This window comes from Bufo gargarizans, chromosome 3, assembly GCF_014858855.1.
Source record: "Bufo gargarizans isolate SCDJY-AF-19 chromosome 3, ASM1485885v1, whole genome shotgun sequence".
Classification (NCBI taxonomy): Eukaryota; Metazoa; Chordata; class Amphibia; order Anura; family Bufonidae; genus Bufo; species Bufo gargarizans.
In genome coordinates, this window is record NC_058082.1 from 494,780,934 (window position 1) to 494,798,079 (window position 17,146).

A 17,146-nucleotide genomic window follows, 5' to 3' on the forward strand; every position below is an offset into this window, starting at 1 on the left:
TCGCAAGGACCTTCTGGCACTGCACCATTTTGCTCATCCTCTCCACCACAGGAATGAGAGATGAGAAGTTCTCTTTGTAGCGGGGGTAGAGAAAGGTGAACAACCAGTAATCGGTGTTGTCCAAAATGCGTAAAAACGCGTGGGTCACAGGAAAGGCAGCCTAACAAAGTCAGCCATGTGTGCCAGAGTCCCAACAAGCAAGACTTCGCTGTCGTCATCAGGAGGATGACTCTCAATCTCCTCTTCTGCCCATCCACGCTGAACAGATGGAATTAAACTTTCATGGATACTACCCTCTGAAGCGGAGGCAACCGTCTCCTGCTCTTCCTCATCATCATCTAATTTGCGCTGAGAAGACGAACTGAGGATGGTCTGGCTATCACCCTGTGTAATGTCTTCCCCCATTTCCACCTCTTCCACATGCAAAGCGTTGGCCTTAATTGTGAGCAGCGAGCGTTTGAGCAGACACAGAAGTGGGATGGTGATGTTGATGATAGCGTTATCGCCGCTCACCATCTGTGTTGATTCCTCAAAGTTTCTTAAAACCTCACATAGGTCAGACATCCATGCCCACTCCTCGCTTGTGAAGAGCGGAAGCTGATTGGAAAGGCGACGACCATGTTGCAGCTGGTATTCCACTACTGCCCTCCGCTGCTCACAAAGCCTGGCCAACATGTAGAACGTCCAGTTCCAGAGCGCGCTCACGTCGCACAACAGTCGGTGAGCTGGCAATTATAAGTGCTGCTGCAACGTTGACAGACCAGCAGAAGCTGTCGATGACTTGCAGAAATTGGCACACACGCGGCACACCTTCACCAGTAGCTCAGGCAAATTTGGTTAGGTTTTAAGAAACGGCTGAACCACTAAGTTAAAGACGTGTTCTAGGCATGGGATGTGTGTGAGCTTGCAGAGTTCCAAAGCCGCCACCAAGTTATGGCCAGGGCCAGTAATTTGGAAAGTTGCACATTTAGTGCTATGGCCTGTGGGTGAGTGGCTGGGTATTTGTGTTTGCGTTCAAATGCCCGGGGTAAGGAAATTTGTACTCTGTGCTGGGACACAGAAGTGGATGTGGTCGGTGATGGTGCTTGCGAAGGTCCAGGTGCAGGGCGGGAGGCATCGGGGCCTGCGCCTTTGACAGGGGATTGGCCAGCACGAAACACAGGGGAAGAGGAGGCAGTGGTGTGACCCCCAGACACAGATTGTGGACCCAGGCGTTCGGCCGACTTATTACAATGCTTTGATGCCATGTGGCGGATTATGCTGGTGGTGGTGAGGTGGCTAGTGTTCACGCCCCTGCTCATTTTTGTATGGCACAGGTTGCAAATTAAAATTCCAGCCTGTTCGGTGCTGCAGATCCCTCCCCCTCTGTACTGCTGTCCTTGCTCGGCTTGTCACCTTCCCAGGTTGGATCATTGACTTCATCGTCCACGACCTCCTTTTCCACTTCCTCACTCTGCTCTTCCTCTTGACTTGTTGCCCTAACAACAACCTCAGTTATTGACAACTGTGTCTCATCCTCATCATCAACCTCTTGAGACACTAATTGCCGTTGACTTATTGGCAACTGTGTCTCATCATCATCATCATCCACCTTGTGAAACACTAATTGCCATTCCCTACTGTCATCTTCTTGTGACTGTGGATGCTCAAGAGTTTGGGAATCAGGGCACAAGATCTCATGTCCCTCTTCAAGCAGGTTTGTCGAAAGGCCCAAATAAAAGGAATGGCGCTGAAAATAGCTCCTCGAAATATCAGAGTGTGGGATCACTTATTTGGCAAGACTCTCCATGGTGGGAGGAAGGAGAATTAGGGTGAGAATTGTGTTGACCAGACTCTTGGCTACTGAGACTGGACTTAGTGGAAGACGGAGTGGTGCTTAACCAACTAGAAGCATTATCTGCTGCAATCCAACCGACCACCTGGTCGCACTGTTCTGACTTTGAGAGCATTGTCCTGCTAGGTATCGTGGATAATTGTTTTTCTTGTGCTCTGGCAGCAGGCGCAGTTTCAACACGCCCAAGGCCACGGCCTCTGCGTGAACCATCAGCATCACGGCCACTTCCCTGTCCCTTACTGCTCGCCTTCTTCATATTAAAAAGGGAACCCGTCATCAACTGTATGCTGACCGTACTGAGGGCAATATAAAGTAGTGACAGAAATGCTGATTTCAGCTAATAGTAAGTGGTTGCCGAGAAACAGCATCATAATCATTGGAGCCCAGGTCTTGAAAAGAGTTATAGCCACCTGAGAAGAGTCATGGTTATTCATGAATTCCTGTCCTCCCTGCCACCTGCTGATGATTGACAGGTTTCAACCTGGTTTTCTCCCTTTCTGTCTAGTAGAGAGCTGCCAATCATCAGCAGGTGTAGGAGAAAATAGTCGGCACTCACTCAATTTTGCACGTTGCACGGGATAGGAAAAAATCCACGAATATTCAAGGAACAATCCCAGCAGTCGTGTCTTCTCAATCAATCGAATATTTTTATTTCAACAAAGAAATGTCCACAATCCTGGACGCGTTTCGGCTAGCATGCCTTCATCAACAGTGTTGATGAAGGCATGCTAGCCGAAACGCGTCCAGGATTGTGGACATTTCTTTGTTGAAATAAAAATATTCGATTGATTGAGAAGACACGACTGCTGGGATTTTTCCTTGAATCATCAGCAGGTGGGCAGGAGATTATGAATAACCAGGACTCTTCTCAACTAGATTTGACTCTTTTCAAGGCCTGGGCTGCAACGATTATGATGCTGGTTCTCGGCAACCACTTACTTTTAGCTCATGAGTGACACACCGCTGAAATCAGCATTTCGGTCACTATTTTATCCTGCCCTCAGTACGGTCAGCATAAAGCTGATCACAGGTTTCCTTTAAATGTTATATATGCTTATAAGTATGTCACACATACAGTAGCGTCGGATTTGTAAGTGTATGTGCAAGAAAAATGGTATTTGGGATGTGGAAACGTCACACAGGAGATATACTGCAGATAATGTCACTGATGTCAGCAGCAGCTAATATAAAATTATAGGGAATGTCACAGGTATTTTGGATGTGGAAACGTTACACAGGAGATGTACCCCAGGTAATGTCACTGTCCGCAGCGGACACAGTCTACGGAAAAAGTACACTGGATGTCACTGATATTTTTTGGATGTGGAAACGCTAAAACAGGAGATGTAGCGCAGCTAATGTCACTGTCCGCAGCACACACTGTCTACGGAAAAAGTACACTGGATGTCACTGATATTGTTGGGATGCGCACATGTTGCACAGGAGATGTAGCGCAGATAATATTGCTGTCTGCAGCAGCCTAACTATTGTATGCTATTTAGCGCAGAATGTGCTAAAAATAGATATTGCTGCCACATACACTAGTCCTTAGAAGGATTTTTGGTCTGTAAAGTTATCGCAATTTAGCGCAGGTGGCGCTAAAAATATAGATTGCTGCTGCCACACACAATAGTCCTTAAAAGGACTTTTGGGTCTCTGACAAGTTTTTCAACTGAAAAAAAGGAAATTTCACTCCCTACTCTATCTGTCCCTTCTTCAGCACAGCTCTCCCTGACTAAGGGCTCATGCACACGACAGTATTTTGCGTTCAGTATACTGGACGTTTTTTTTGTTCAGTATGCGGTACATATACTGAACCATTCATCTCAATGGTTCAGCAAAAAATACTGAAGTGTCTCCGTGTGCATTCCTTTTTAGTATTTCAGTGCCGTGAAAAGATAGAACAAGTCCTATTCTTGTCCGCAAATCACGGTGCTTGGCTCCATTCAAGTGAATGGGTCTGCAAAAAAAAAAAACACTGAACACATACGGAAATGCATCCGTATGTCTTCTGTATCCATTCTGTTTTTGCTGAACCATCTATTGAAAATGTTATGCCCAGCCCAAATGTTCTATGTAATTACTGTATACGGCATATGGAAGAACGGAAAAACGGAAAGGAAACAAAAAAACGGAACAACGGATCCTTTAAAAAACGGAAAACAAAACACTGAAAAAGCAATACCGTCGTGTGCATGAGCCCTAACACTGAGACAAACACGTGTCATTGGGTGCTATATAGCACCCAATGAAGCGTTCCAGGCCAGCCAACACTGTAATGCCAGTAACCAACATGGCTACGGCATTACAGTGAAGGGCAGTACTTACCTGCATGTTTATTGGCTGTGTAGCAGCCAGCAAACGTGCGGGGAGGAGACTCGAGCACATGGGGTATTCGGCCGAATACCGCCATGTGCCGAGCATCGAGAGCAACACTAGTGGCGGATCCAGTTTTCTAGTTACCGGAAAAAAAACCAGATTCGGCACCATTGACTTACATTAATATCCATGCCGGATCTGGTTTGTTCAGTTTAGCACACCGGACACAACGGTAGCCTGCAGTGGAACATGGAGTCTCAGCTGCAGGCAGCATGTTATAGAGCAGGAGGAGCTGAGCAGATTGTTATATAGTTTTATGGGAAAATCACTGATCACCGATAGGACCGCCTCCTGGACTTCAAAGCCCAGAATGAAGGGGAATTTAAATGGATAAATGACAAGTTTTACTGAATCTTTACCCATAGAACTATATACCAATCTGCTCAGCTCCTCCTGCTCTATAACATGTTGCCTGCAGCTCAGACTCAGTGTTCAAAGTTACAGGTTCCCTTTAAGTTAGCAACACAAGTAAAGTACAATACAAGGTGCATTATGTGCTGGAAATTGTACCCTCTCTAGTGTAAGTAACTAGGGACATCAGGAACTTAACCACAAAAATTACACACACACTTAATACTGTACCAGGGTTGTACATTTTAAGACAGAATATGCCAAAATGTCCAATTATCCTTCTATAAAATATACTCATGGTACAAACTGGGTCACAGATAATAGAATAAGAAAAAAAAGACAAGAGTCACATTTAATAACATTATAGATATCAGCCTGACACATGGCTTCTAAGCTGCAGGCAGCATGTTGTAGAGAAGGATGAGCGGAGCAGACTCTTATACTGAATCTTTTTCCACTAAAGTATATAATCAGCTCAGCTCCTCCTGCTCTCTAACCTGCTGCCCAAAGATCGCACTGCATGTTCAGCATGACAGCTTTCCTTTAAAAGCAACCAGAAATGTTTATGGGCCAGTAGTGTACAATACATAGTAACATTTGTTGTCAATGGGACGTTACTCCTGCCTTCTGCTGCTTTGCAGCCCAAGCACTTAGGCCAGACTGAGGAAGGAACACCAGCCGCGTGGAAGAAAACGGAGAGGGTGGGCCTTAGCGGGATAAAATCTGTGTGTCATGTGCAATATGTCACACGTCTCTTCTGCCACGTCAGGGAAACTCTGTGACATGCTCAAAATGGCACATGTGATAGGGCCAGTCCACATGTATGCTTAAAAAAATAAAATAAAAAATCAGTGCGGAATCCAGGTGGTTTTCTTTCAGTGCCAAAAACGCATTATTTTCCCCCTGCTCCCTCCTATGCTGTCCCCTCCCCCAGAAAAAAGTGCCCTCACAATTCCTTATCAGTCACAGCAGGTGACAACATATACTTCAGGTAATGCAGCCCGCCTATTCCCTGGGGGACCTTGAGGGCACAGCTATACAGTGACAGGATTTCGTGCGACTACTTGTTGCACAACATTTTTTGGAATGATAGTCAACGGTGTCTAAATGTGACACGCGATATGCAGCAAATGCAACTTGGATGCATTTTTGAGACATCATTACAAAAAAAGTTGCTCAGCATTGCTGCAACACACGTCAGTCACCGTGTAGCCGGACCCTGAGAAACACGGCTCTATGCTGGTGTCTGTGCGTTACAAGGATACCCAGCGATTTCCCCAGCGGTTCCCTTGATGGGGTCAGTTGCCAGGGAACCTGAGAACTCCAAGTACCCGGGTCGCTCAAGCTGCAATATTAATTGGTTCCAGGGTGACCACTGTATGTTGAGACCAGAGGTCACATTACATTCTTTTCCGAAAGAGTAAAAATACTCCTGTTACCGTTTTTGAGAAGTATTTTCAGCTGAAGAGGAGTACGAAAGTTAAAGTAAACAATATATAGAATACATAGGTCTAAATAACATTAGGAGGCTGCTATTTATGCAGGAAGCCGTTACCAGTCTACGTAAATAGCAAATTTAGACAATTTTACATTTATGACTTTTGTGTAATTTAAAAACTCGTGTTTTCTCCATCATATTTAAAATACAACGCATCCAAATTGGCAAATTATCAGTGCTCTGCATTTCCAGTATTACATTGCCCCACCGGGGCCAAGATTATCCCCACAATGTTCTGCTGTGTAGATGCAGTGCTCACCTATGAGATGACCGAGCAGCGCAGAAATCTCTTTGCTGGGATGATGCTGATGGGGCAAAAAATACAGGATACACTGATCTGAGACTGATCACTGCACCAGCAGGCCCTGGCTGAGCAACTGAGCCAGACCGTGCACTAGCAGGCCCTTGCACTCAGCCAGTGATCAGTTTAATCCACAGGCTTTTGCTGAGCACCTGAGCTGGAGCCTGCTGGTGCAGTGATCAGCGAGTCCTCCGACTGATCCCTGCACCTGCAGGCTCTGGCTGAGCACCTAACACAGGGAGAAAACAGGAGAGTTTACGCTGGGTTCACACCTGAGCGTTCTGAAAGGAGCGCTCTGTATGCGCGATTGTACGGGCGTTTACAAACGCGCATACAGATTCAAGCGAACGCCCATTTTCGCGCGTTCCCGAAAGTCTATGTACAGGAACGTGCGACAAAACGCCCCAAAGAAGCTCAAGAACTTTGAGCGTAAGGCGTTTTTCAGCGCGTTCAAACGCGCTGTAAAACGCTCAAGTGTGAACCAGGGCCATAGGGAAGCATTGGTTTTCATGTGTTGAACGCTTTACAGCGCGTTTGAACGCGCTGTAAAACGCTCAGGTGTCAACCCAGCCTTAGCATCGTACTTTACATTCCGCTGTCAAGACTCCGAGAGGTATGATGACCTCTTGTCTGGCAGTCACCTCCTCACCTCTGATGTCGACAGCTGGCTCCGCAATCAGAAGAATACAGCCACGCTGCACTCTAAGTGATCCCATTACCCCGGTGCAGAGCAAAGATCAGGGCTCTACTGTCCGTCCACCACTCCTTATCAGCTTGTCCCCAGACATCAGCTGGCCTCCTCACAGGCTGCTCTCCCGTCTCTGGAGCAGCATGGAGAAGCAGCGTGCCGAAATTGGCCAATGAGGATGCCTCCCTCCTAATAACAAGCTCCTTACTTGCTGCCAACCCTACACATGCGAGTAAGGAGCTTTGCTATTAGATGTTTTGGGCAACAGCAGTATTGCTGTGCTGCCCATGAGATTCACAGCGTGCAGTGTGCTGGTTAACTACATGAAAAGCCTTAATGCGTACTAATACGCATTAGCCTTTTTTCAAAGCATAAAATTGCCTGAACAGGCGTCTATGACGCTTGTACAGGCGTTATTGCGACCTCTGGTTGAGACCACTGTAACTTGGTAATTGGTTCCAAAAGCCAAAAATGTGATCACAGAATAAGAAAAAGTAAAGTTTAAAGAAAAATAAGCAGATAACCAAGATATATAAAGCAAGCTCTTAAAGGGGTTGTGTCATTTCAGCAAATAGCATTTATCATGTGGTGAAAGTGAATAGAAGGCACTTACTAATGTATTGTGATTGTCCATATTGCCTCCATTACATTATACACTGCTTATTTCCATGGTTACGACCACCCTATAATCTAGGGTTGCTTCGATACCAAAATTTTTATTCGGTTTCGATACCATAAAAAAGTATTGCGATACTCGATACCATGAGAAAAAAAGAAAAAACGCCCCAAGTGCATTTCGCATTTTATGGAACGTTCGGCCCATAATAGAATAGTCCTATCCTATTTTTGGGGGTGGGGAACGAGGTCACTTAGAAAAAAAAAAATTTGAGGGGGGGGGGGGGGGGAGGGGGGGGGTTAACTGCCGCTGATCGCAGCGCCCTGTCAGAGGTCAGGTGCCGGCAATGTGTTTCTGTTGCCAGCTTTATTTGTATATTAAACGTTGATTATCATTGCTGGCGCAGTGCGCCCCCCTCTACAGTATTAAAATTGTCGGTGGCAACATTTTTCACGGATTTTTGTCCCATGTAGAAAAAAATAAATTAAAAAAATTGCAGCGGATCGCAGCACCCCGTCAGAGGTTGGGTGCCGGCAATGTGTTTCTGGCGCTTGTATTTGTAATGTATTAAACGTTAGTGATCATTAGTGGCGCAGTGGCCACAGCCCCTCCCCTCCTCCGCGCTCTTATTGGTGGCAGCAGCAGTGTAGGGGGGAGGGAGAGAGACTGCCTCCTTCTCCCTGTGCTGCTGAGGGAACATGGCCACGCTGAGAGCAGCGCGCTCAGGTTCTCTGATACTGGGTTGTGCAGTAGCACAGCCTAGTATCGATAAAAGGCAAATCCCGGTATCGTATCAATACCGGAACAAAAGTATCGACTGGGTATCGAAAGGTCGATACCCGAAACAACCCTACTATAATCCATCAGTGGTGGCTGTGCTTGTGCACTATAGGAAAAAAGCACCGGCCTATGTGCGCTTCCACGGTCCCGGCCACCAGAGAGGCCAGTGCTTTTTCCTAAAGTGCGCAAGCACGACCACCACAGAGATTACAGGGTGGTCGTAACCATGGAAACAAGCAGTGTATAATGTGATGGAAAAAAATGAATCCAGACAGCAAAGATAGCAATATGGATAATCACAATACATTAGTAAGTAGCTTGCATTAACTTCCTCTACATGATTAATGCCTCTTGCCGTAGTGAGACAGCCTCTAATAAAACAGACAGAAATAGATGCTGGAAGCTGTAAATCCCTTACAATGCTGAGGGCAGGTGCTTCTTCAGGGTCTTGCATAATACATATATGTACCAGAAAAATAAAATGGAGTCACTGCTCATGTGGTGTCCAAAGGAGCAGCACATCTTGGCACAGACAGGGGGCAGTACAAAACATTTAGTACCAAAGAGGAGCTACGGAAAAACCTATAAAGGTGCTTTACCAGTGAAATAGCCATGTTGATTGGATCCGAGTCTGAGGCACTCTATGTATTGTAGGAGTCTGGTTTCAATTTACGATGGCCTAGAACAGACCATTGTATCTAGAAGGATCACGGTATTTTTGTAGGGGGTTCTCCTTTAACAAATGACCCATACCAACACTGAATTAGAGAAACCAGCATCATTATCACTTACCACAAGTGGATTGCAGATAATGTCAGCCTAAAATAATAACCAACAAGCAATGGTCAGACGCCAGTGCAAGCCAGGTGATGGAACAAGAGACATCTGCACATCGATACAGGCGCCTCCTTACTTTATGCTCATTACCAATGCCTCTGGGAAGCCAGAACATCAATGAATCATTTTAAAATTAGTCATTCCCCTCATGTTCTAACAATCTTCTGAAAACTGCTTTCATCCCAATCTCTCATAAAACATAAATCAAACCTAAACCTCTAGTGTCTATTAGCCGGGACTTACATCAGAGAGTGGCTCAGCGTCAAACTTTGTGGAAAACTGGTGCTGATTAATGGTTCAGACTCATTTAAGAGCACCCGTTACCATAAAACACATCCTAGAAGACATAAAGACAAGGATCACAGGGAAGTGCATCCCCTTCCTCACCTGTAATGCTGCCTGGCACTTGTCTACTAAGCCCTGGATGAGGTAATACTTGGCTTCCGCCATTAATTCCTTGATCTCATGTCTGTTCTTTGGAAGAGCAATGGTGTCGTCTCGAAGATAGTTTAAAATGCTCCCAAAATGTTTTCCACAACGGTCAATGAGGATCCAGCCTGCAAAAGAGAAGCCTGGGAATGACATCGGCTGTTTGGACATTTGACTCTTACGATAAACACAAACTAAAGGGAATGTATCAGCAGAAAATTACCCGCTTGTACACTGGGGGCAGCATGCTGTAGCTTGTGTCTGGCCGCCTCTCGGCCCGTTTGCACACATAGGCTAGCGTTAGAACGGATCCGGCAGGCTGGTCCCTGCCGGACCCTGCTAGCGCAAGTGTGAAAATAGTTTTTTTTTCTGGATAATTTTTATTATTATTATCATCGATTGTCTTCCAGATCAATTATCCAAGCATCAAAAAGACATTATTAAAGATAATAAACATGTACAATATTACTCATACATGGTGTAAACAATGCATATCTTATGATTGTAAGACATTACAAGCAACAATTTCCAGGATCAGATAGGACTCTTATAGTAAACCTAATCCCATACTCTCCCACCAACAAATATCCCTATAAACTCACCCCCCTCCTAAACCCTCCAAGAGCAGGACATAGTTACGATAGGTACATTACTACCTCACATTCCTTCTGTATCGGCACCGTACTAATGATTTTGACACTGACTAATAGCAGTAATTTCAAGTTAGCTATATTTCCATACAGTTACAGTATGTGAAAATAGTTTTTAAATAATTTTTGATGATGTTTTTAATTTTCCATGGCACTTTTTATATTTAAACTAAAACCAAAAATCCTACAGTTTTCGCACTGGCTACTGTGTCTAATAACTGGCGCCACTTCTTGGTCTGTACAGATGACTTTACTGCAGTTACTGCTTATCTATCATTCTAATCCTGCCTGTAACGATAAGGAGATATCACCTCTGTGTATAGATAACACAGCACCCACCATTCACAGCAGCTGATTGTCAGAGCTCATCTGTTATTCCTTGTACAGCACATGCCCAGAAAACTCTCCAATCCAGAGGGTCCCCCCTCCCGATCCTGTGTCTATGGTCCATGGGGCTGCCGTAGAGCAATTTTCCTAATAATACCATATAATGTAGAATGGGGCGGCACAGCTACACAATTAAACCCGGAAATAAGCGAAGTATGCGGTACCTCCACTGGTCTTTATACACACACACGCGGTGGTGCACGGCTGATAAATAGATGAAAGCACATATAAACAGCGTAGAAGGAGAAAACAGTCAGCGGCACTCACCAATGGGTTACTTCAATTCAATACTTTATTCCATCGATTCATGGACGTGGCAGGGGGCAGACAGACATTCAAACACGCACAAACAGCGACGGCCGTTTCGCGCTACATGTGCTTCATCGGGCTGTGCGTCAGCGCGTACATTCGCACCGCCCTTTTAAGCATTGGCGCTGCGTGTTGCCATGACAATAGACAACAATAATGCGCCTGCATAAAGGGTTAGTAAAAGACATAACATAACATATAAGACAATCGCAGAATTCACATGTACTTAAATCCAAAGCAGCAGCATCACATACGTTATATATTCAGATATCTCATAGGAATGATCTTAGATCATTTCTGTCATTCAAGCCAAGCTCACCTAATGCTTGGGTTTGCAGAATCCACCTCGCTTCTCTCTGCAGGAGGAGACGGTGTCTATCCCCCCCCTGCAGAGGGGCGGACACAATCTCCAAACCTGTGAAGGAGATGCAATCTAGACTACCTGCGTGGACATTCCTTATGTGATCTAGGAATCTAGGGCAACCCTTTCCTGTCCTTACAGAATTGAAGTGCTCTAATGTCAAGAGAATATTATGTGGGTGAAGCCCTTAGACAATTAGGGGATACACTCACTTATGAAAGGGAATCGGGGGACCCCATACCCAGTATCCAACAACAACTCAGATGCCTTATTACTAAATATGTGGAGGTGGGCTTCCTTCCTAAAAACATGCTGGATAACCTAATACCCTCATTTCTAACAAGACCATCATGGTATTTCCTTCCTAAGATTCACAAGTCACTGAGCCACCCCCCGGGACGTCCTATCGTGGCGGGTATTGGCTCAGTGATAGAGCCTTTGTCAAAATAGGTTGACTGGCTCTCGAGACCGGCGTTGGTAAGTGCCCCTGCGTATCTCAGGGACACCAATGATTTCCTGTTGGCCTAGAAAGAAATGCATTGGCAGGAGGGTACCAGTTGGTGTCCCTTGATGTGGAAAGCCTCTACACCCGCATCCCTCATGGTGCGGGTGTGTGTAGAGGCGGTCCTAGACATCGTAACTAATTCGGGGAAAAGCCAAATTTTTGGTGATTTCATTGGTGAAGCACTGGAATTCATTTTAACTAACAATGTGTTTAAGTTAGGAAATGAGTGGTAGAGGCAGAAGTTGGGTACGGCTATCTTGCCAGATTAGAGGATAGATTTGTTTTTTCTACTATGAACCCGTTTTTACCCCAGTTGAAAACATATTTACGTTTTGTGGATGACGTAGTCATAGTATGGGAAGGTACGGAGGCTGAATGCAAGGGATTTGTGAAATATCTGAATGCGAATGACATTTACCCTGAATTTTGGAGGTGCACGATTGCAGTTCCTGGATGTGGCTGTCGTGGTTGAGGGCGACGGATTGGTCACGGAGGGCTTTTGTAAGCCCACGAAGTGTTAAAAAAGCCGGTTATCCAGAAGAATCGTTAAATAAGGATATGAAGAGAGTAGAGGAGGGGTTCTCTCAAAGCGATCTACTTATCAAAAGTGACGGTAGGAGCAAACAGGTGCAGGACAAAAATGGGGGCACCAGATTCGCATTCGCCTTTAAATATAGTCCCATGGCGGAACGTATCCGTTTAGTAATATTTTAAAATTGGGATATCTTGAGGAGGGATGCGACTCTAGGTGAACTCACTGAACATAAGCCACTTATATCCTTTAGAAGAAGCCACACAATTAAAGACAAACTTGTGAGGAGTAGGTTTTATCCCATCAAACGTAACAACTGGCTCACAGATAATATACCAAAGGGCAACTTTAAATGTGGCAGCTGTTCACTATGTAAACATAACTCCCCAAAAAAGTGTATTGAATTCGCGGGTATCCAATATAGAGTCAGGAGTTTTATCAACTGCAGAAGCACATACGTGGTTTACCTATTGCTCTGCAGTTGCGGTAGATTCTATATTGGAAAGACAATTAGGTGTTTGTTTGAACGAGTAAGGCCCCTTTCACACGGGCGGGTTTTCCACGCGGGTGCAATGCGCAAGTTGAACGCACTGCACCCGCACTGAATCAGGACCCATTCATTTCTATGGGACTGTTCACATGAGCTGTGATTTTCACGCATCACTTGTGCGTTGCGTGAAAATCGCAGCAAGCTCTATTTTGTGAGTTTTTCACGCAACGCAGGCCCCATAAAAATGAATGGGGCTGCGTGAAAATCGCAAGCATCCGCAAGCAAGTGCGGATGCGGTGCGATTTTGACGCACGGTTGCTAGGAGACGATTGACATGGGGAACCGATCTTTATTATTTTCCCTTATAACATGGTTATAAAGGGAAAATAATAGCATTCTGAATACAGAATGCAGAGTATAATAGAGCTGGAGGGGTTAAAAAAAAAATAAAAAAAATAATTTAACCTTAATCCACTTGCTCGCGCAGCCCGGCATCTCTTCTGTGCTGTGTACAGGAAAAGGACCTGTGGTGACGTCACTCCAGTCATCACATGGTCCATCACATGATCTTTTACCATACTGATTGATCATGTGATGGACCATGTGATGACCGGAGTGATGTCACCATAGGTCCTTTTCCTGCACACAGCACAGAAGACAGAAGAGATGGCGGCTGCGCGAGCAAGTGGATTAAGGAGAGTTAAATTATTATTATTATATTTTTTAACCCCTCCAGCGCTATTGTACTATGCATTCTGTATTCAGAATGCTATTAATTTCCCTTATAACCATGTTATAAGGGAAAATAATACAATCTACAGAACACCGATCCCAAGCTTGAACTTCTGTGAAGTTTGGGTTTGGGTACCAAACATGCAGATTTTTCTCACGCGCATGCAAAACGCATTACAATGTTTTGCACTCGCGCGGAAAAATCGTGCATGTTCCCGCAACGCCCGTGTGAAAGAGGCCTAAGAGAGCACTTCAATTCTGTAAGGACAGGAAAGGGGTGCCCTAGATCACATAAGGAATGTCCACGCAGGTAGTCTAGATTGCATCTCCTTCACAGGTTTGTCTCCTCCTGCAGAGAGAAGCGAGGTGGATTCTGCGAACCCAAGCATTAGGTGAGCTTGGCTTGAATGAGAGAAATGATCTAAGTTCATTCCTATGAGATATCTGAATATATAACGCATGTGATGCTGCTGCTTTATATATGTTATGTTATGTCTTTTACTAACCCTTTACGCAGGCGCATTATTGATGTCTATTGTCATGGCAACACGCAGCGCTGATGCTTAAAAGGGCGGCACGAATGTACGCGCTGACGCACAGCCCGATGAAGCTCATGTAGCGCGAAACGGCCGTCGCTGTTTGTATGTCTGTCTGCCCCCTGCCACGTCCATGAATCGATGGAATAAAGTATTGAATTGAAGTAACACATTGGTGAGTGCCGCTGACTGTTTTCTCCTTCTACACAATTTTCCTAATGCTTTCTAAATGCTGTTAAGAACAGCTCAGGCAAGATGGCGGCCCCCATAATCATGTTCAGGTAAGGGCTCTTTCACACCCGTGTTCTTTTCTTCCGGCATAGAGTTCCGTCGTCGGGGCTCTATGCCGGAAGAATCCTGATCAGTTTTATCCTAATGCATTCTGAATGGATAGAAATCCGTTCAGGATGCATCAGGATGTCTTCAGTTCCGGAACGGAACGTTTTTTGGTCGGAGAAAATACCGCAGCATGCAGCGCTTTTTGCTCCGGCCAAAAATCCTGAAGACTTGCCGCAAGGCCGGATCCGGAATGAATGCCCATTGAAAGGCATTGATCCGGATCCGGCCTTAAGCTAAACGTCGTTTCGGCGCATTGCCGGATACGACGTTTAGCTTTTTCTGAATGGTTACCATGGCTGCCGGGACGCTAAAGTCCTGGCAGCCATGGTAAAGTGTAGTGGGGAGCAGTATACTTACCGTCCGTGCGGCTCCAGGGGCGCTCCAGAGTGACGTCAGGGCGCCCCAAGCTCATGGATCACGTAATCGCATGGCACGTCATCCATGCGCATGGGGCACTCTGACGTCACTCTGGAGCCGCACGGACTGTAAGTATACTGCTCCCCCGCTCCCCACTACTACTATGGCAACCAGGACTTTAATAGATGGATCCGTCTTCAAATGCTTTCAGTTCACTTGCGTTTTTCCGGATCCGGCGTGTAATTCCGGCAAGTGGAGTACACGCTGGATCTGGACAGTGCAAGTGTGAAAGAGGCCTAATAGAATAAAATGTACAATCAGACAAAAAAAAAAAAAAAAAAAAAAAAAAAAAAGATTTAGGTCGCCTTCACACGACCGCTCCGTGTTTTGCGGTCAGCAAATTGTAGGTCCGCAAAACACGGATACAGCCCATGAGCATTCCGCAATTTGAGGAACGGAACGGGCGACCCATTATAGAAATGACTATTCTTGTCTGCAATTGCGGACAAGAGAAGGACATGCTCTATATTTTATTTTGCGGGGCCATGGAATGGAACAACGGATGGGTCTGCACCCGTTACGCAAAATTGCAGAACGGATGCAGATTCATTCATACGGTGGTGTAAATGAGCCCTTAAAAAAAGGAGATGTGCTACGGGGTTATCAGAGTTATTTTTTTTGTTCTTTCTGTGTTCCTTAGGCCTCATGCACACAACTCCACTATCCTGACGTCAGATCATCTCTGCTTCGTAGTCTGGCGCAGGCGCAGTGGACACTGTAGTCTGCGCCCGTGCGGACTACTGGCACCGACTTCAACTAGTCCACTGCGCATGTGACGGCTCCCTGCGCACCCCGATCGGACCGGAAAAGACTCTCTTTCTCTGCGCAAGTCGGACAAAATTGTCAAAGGAGCGATTGCTGCCAGAAGATTCCTCTGCCTAGGACCGACTTGTATTCTGATAAATGGAGTCTGACAAATAATCCACTAAATTCTGACAATTAAAAGCTTCAGGGTAAAGCTACGGGGGAGGGGGGGTGTATGGTCGCATACAGTTCTGCTGGCCGCATACAAAGCTCCACCGATGGGTGTGATGCATCTCATGTCGACCTGGGCTCACTCTGAATAGACACAAAAGGGAAAACTATGTATTATGTAACAATTTTATCCCAATCCCTTCACTCAGCTCAAACAATATGGAACAATATGGCACCGCAGCCGGACACCTGTGCTGTAGAGGGTCATAATCCTAGGATTACATTGAGTTGGGGTTTAAATGTATTTTCCCAGAAATGGCGGTAAAAAAAATAACTAAAAAAACACAACATACTTACCTCAACCATTTGAGCATGAAGAGGCCGCCGTGCGAGATTTCACGCTGGATCTTCAAGCAAGATAGCTACTACGAAGAGGAACCCCTTTAACTTTCAACTGCAACACCCCTACAGCTGTAATAATGGCAGTGAGCACTGCTGCGGAGTGTGTGTCATGTGACCCATTTCCAAGCTGTTAACTCGGTGAGCAGGATCATGTGATTCTACTGAAGCAAGTCATTTTTCTTTTAAGGCCCCTCCCCCTGTTTGCTTCTTTTTTTTTTGGGGGGGGGGGGGGGGGGGGGCGCGGGGCGCTATCGAGAGGATGCAATAAGACTCACTAGAACAGGTCTAGCATTGTTTGCTGGGATTAAAGATTTCTCATCGTGAGGAATTCTCTATAGATTTTTCTGGTTAACAAATATAAATCCAAGTTTTTGAAATAATTTTGCCTTTTTTTGGCTATAAAAAACCCCAAAACTTTATACGCAGCTCTCAATTATGAACAGTACATAGCATTAGAATTAAAGGGATTATCCGAGCTGCGGATCCTGATAAGTCAGTATAGCTCATCAATACCAGATTGTTAGGGGTCCGACAACCGGCACCCCCACCACAGCGCTGGAAACTATTCAGTGGATGGAGGGCAGCAGAAGGCTTTGTCCACTGTGCAGTTTCCAGTGCTGGTGTATTGCACTTCAATGAGAGCTAAGCTGCAGTACCCCAGCACAGCCTCTGAACAGTGTATGGCGCTGTCTGCTTACAGCTCTGTATACTGCATAATGCTACTTTCACACTTGAGGTAGCCTTTTCTGGCAGGCTGTACCGGTGGGGGAACAGTCTGCTGGATCCGTGCTAACACTAACCCACCGTGCTGCCAGAAGTCCGCTCTGGCCCCATTTACTATAATGGGGGTGCGCCGGA

The 17,146-nt window shown here is 45.6% G+C and overlaps 1 protein-coding gene across 1 annotated transcript in view; it reads right to left on the reverse strand.

Moving 5' to 3' along the window:
• TNFAIP1 (TNF alpha induced protein 1) overlaps window positions 1-17,146 on the reverse strand; it is a 37,848-nt gene that overhangs the window by 17,022 nt on the left and 3,680 nt on the right. The window contains exon 3 of the mRNA XM_044283847.1: window positions 9,672-9,841. Within this exon, the coding sequence (XP_044139782.1) occupies window positions 9,672-9,841 (170 nt within the window). The remainder of the gene's footprint in view (window positions 1-9,671; window positions 9,842-17,146) is intronic.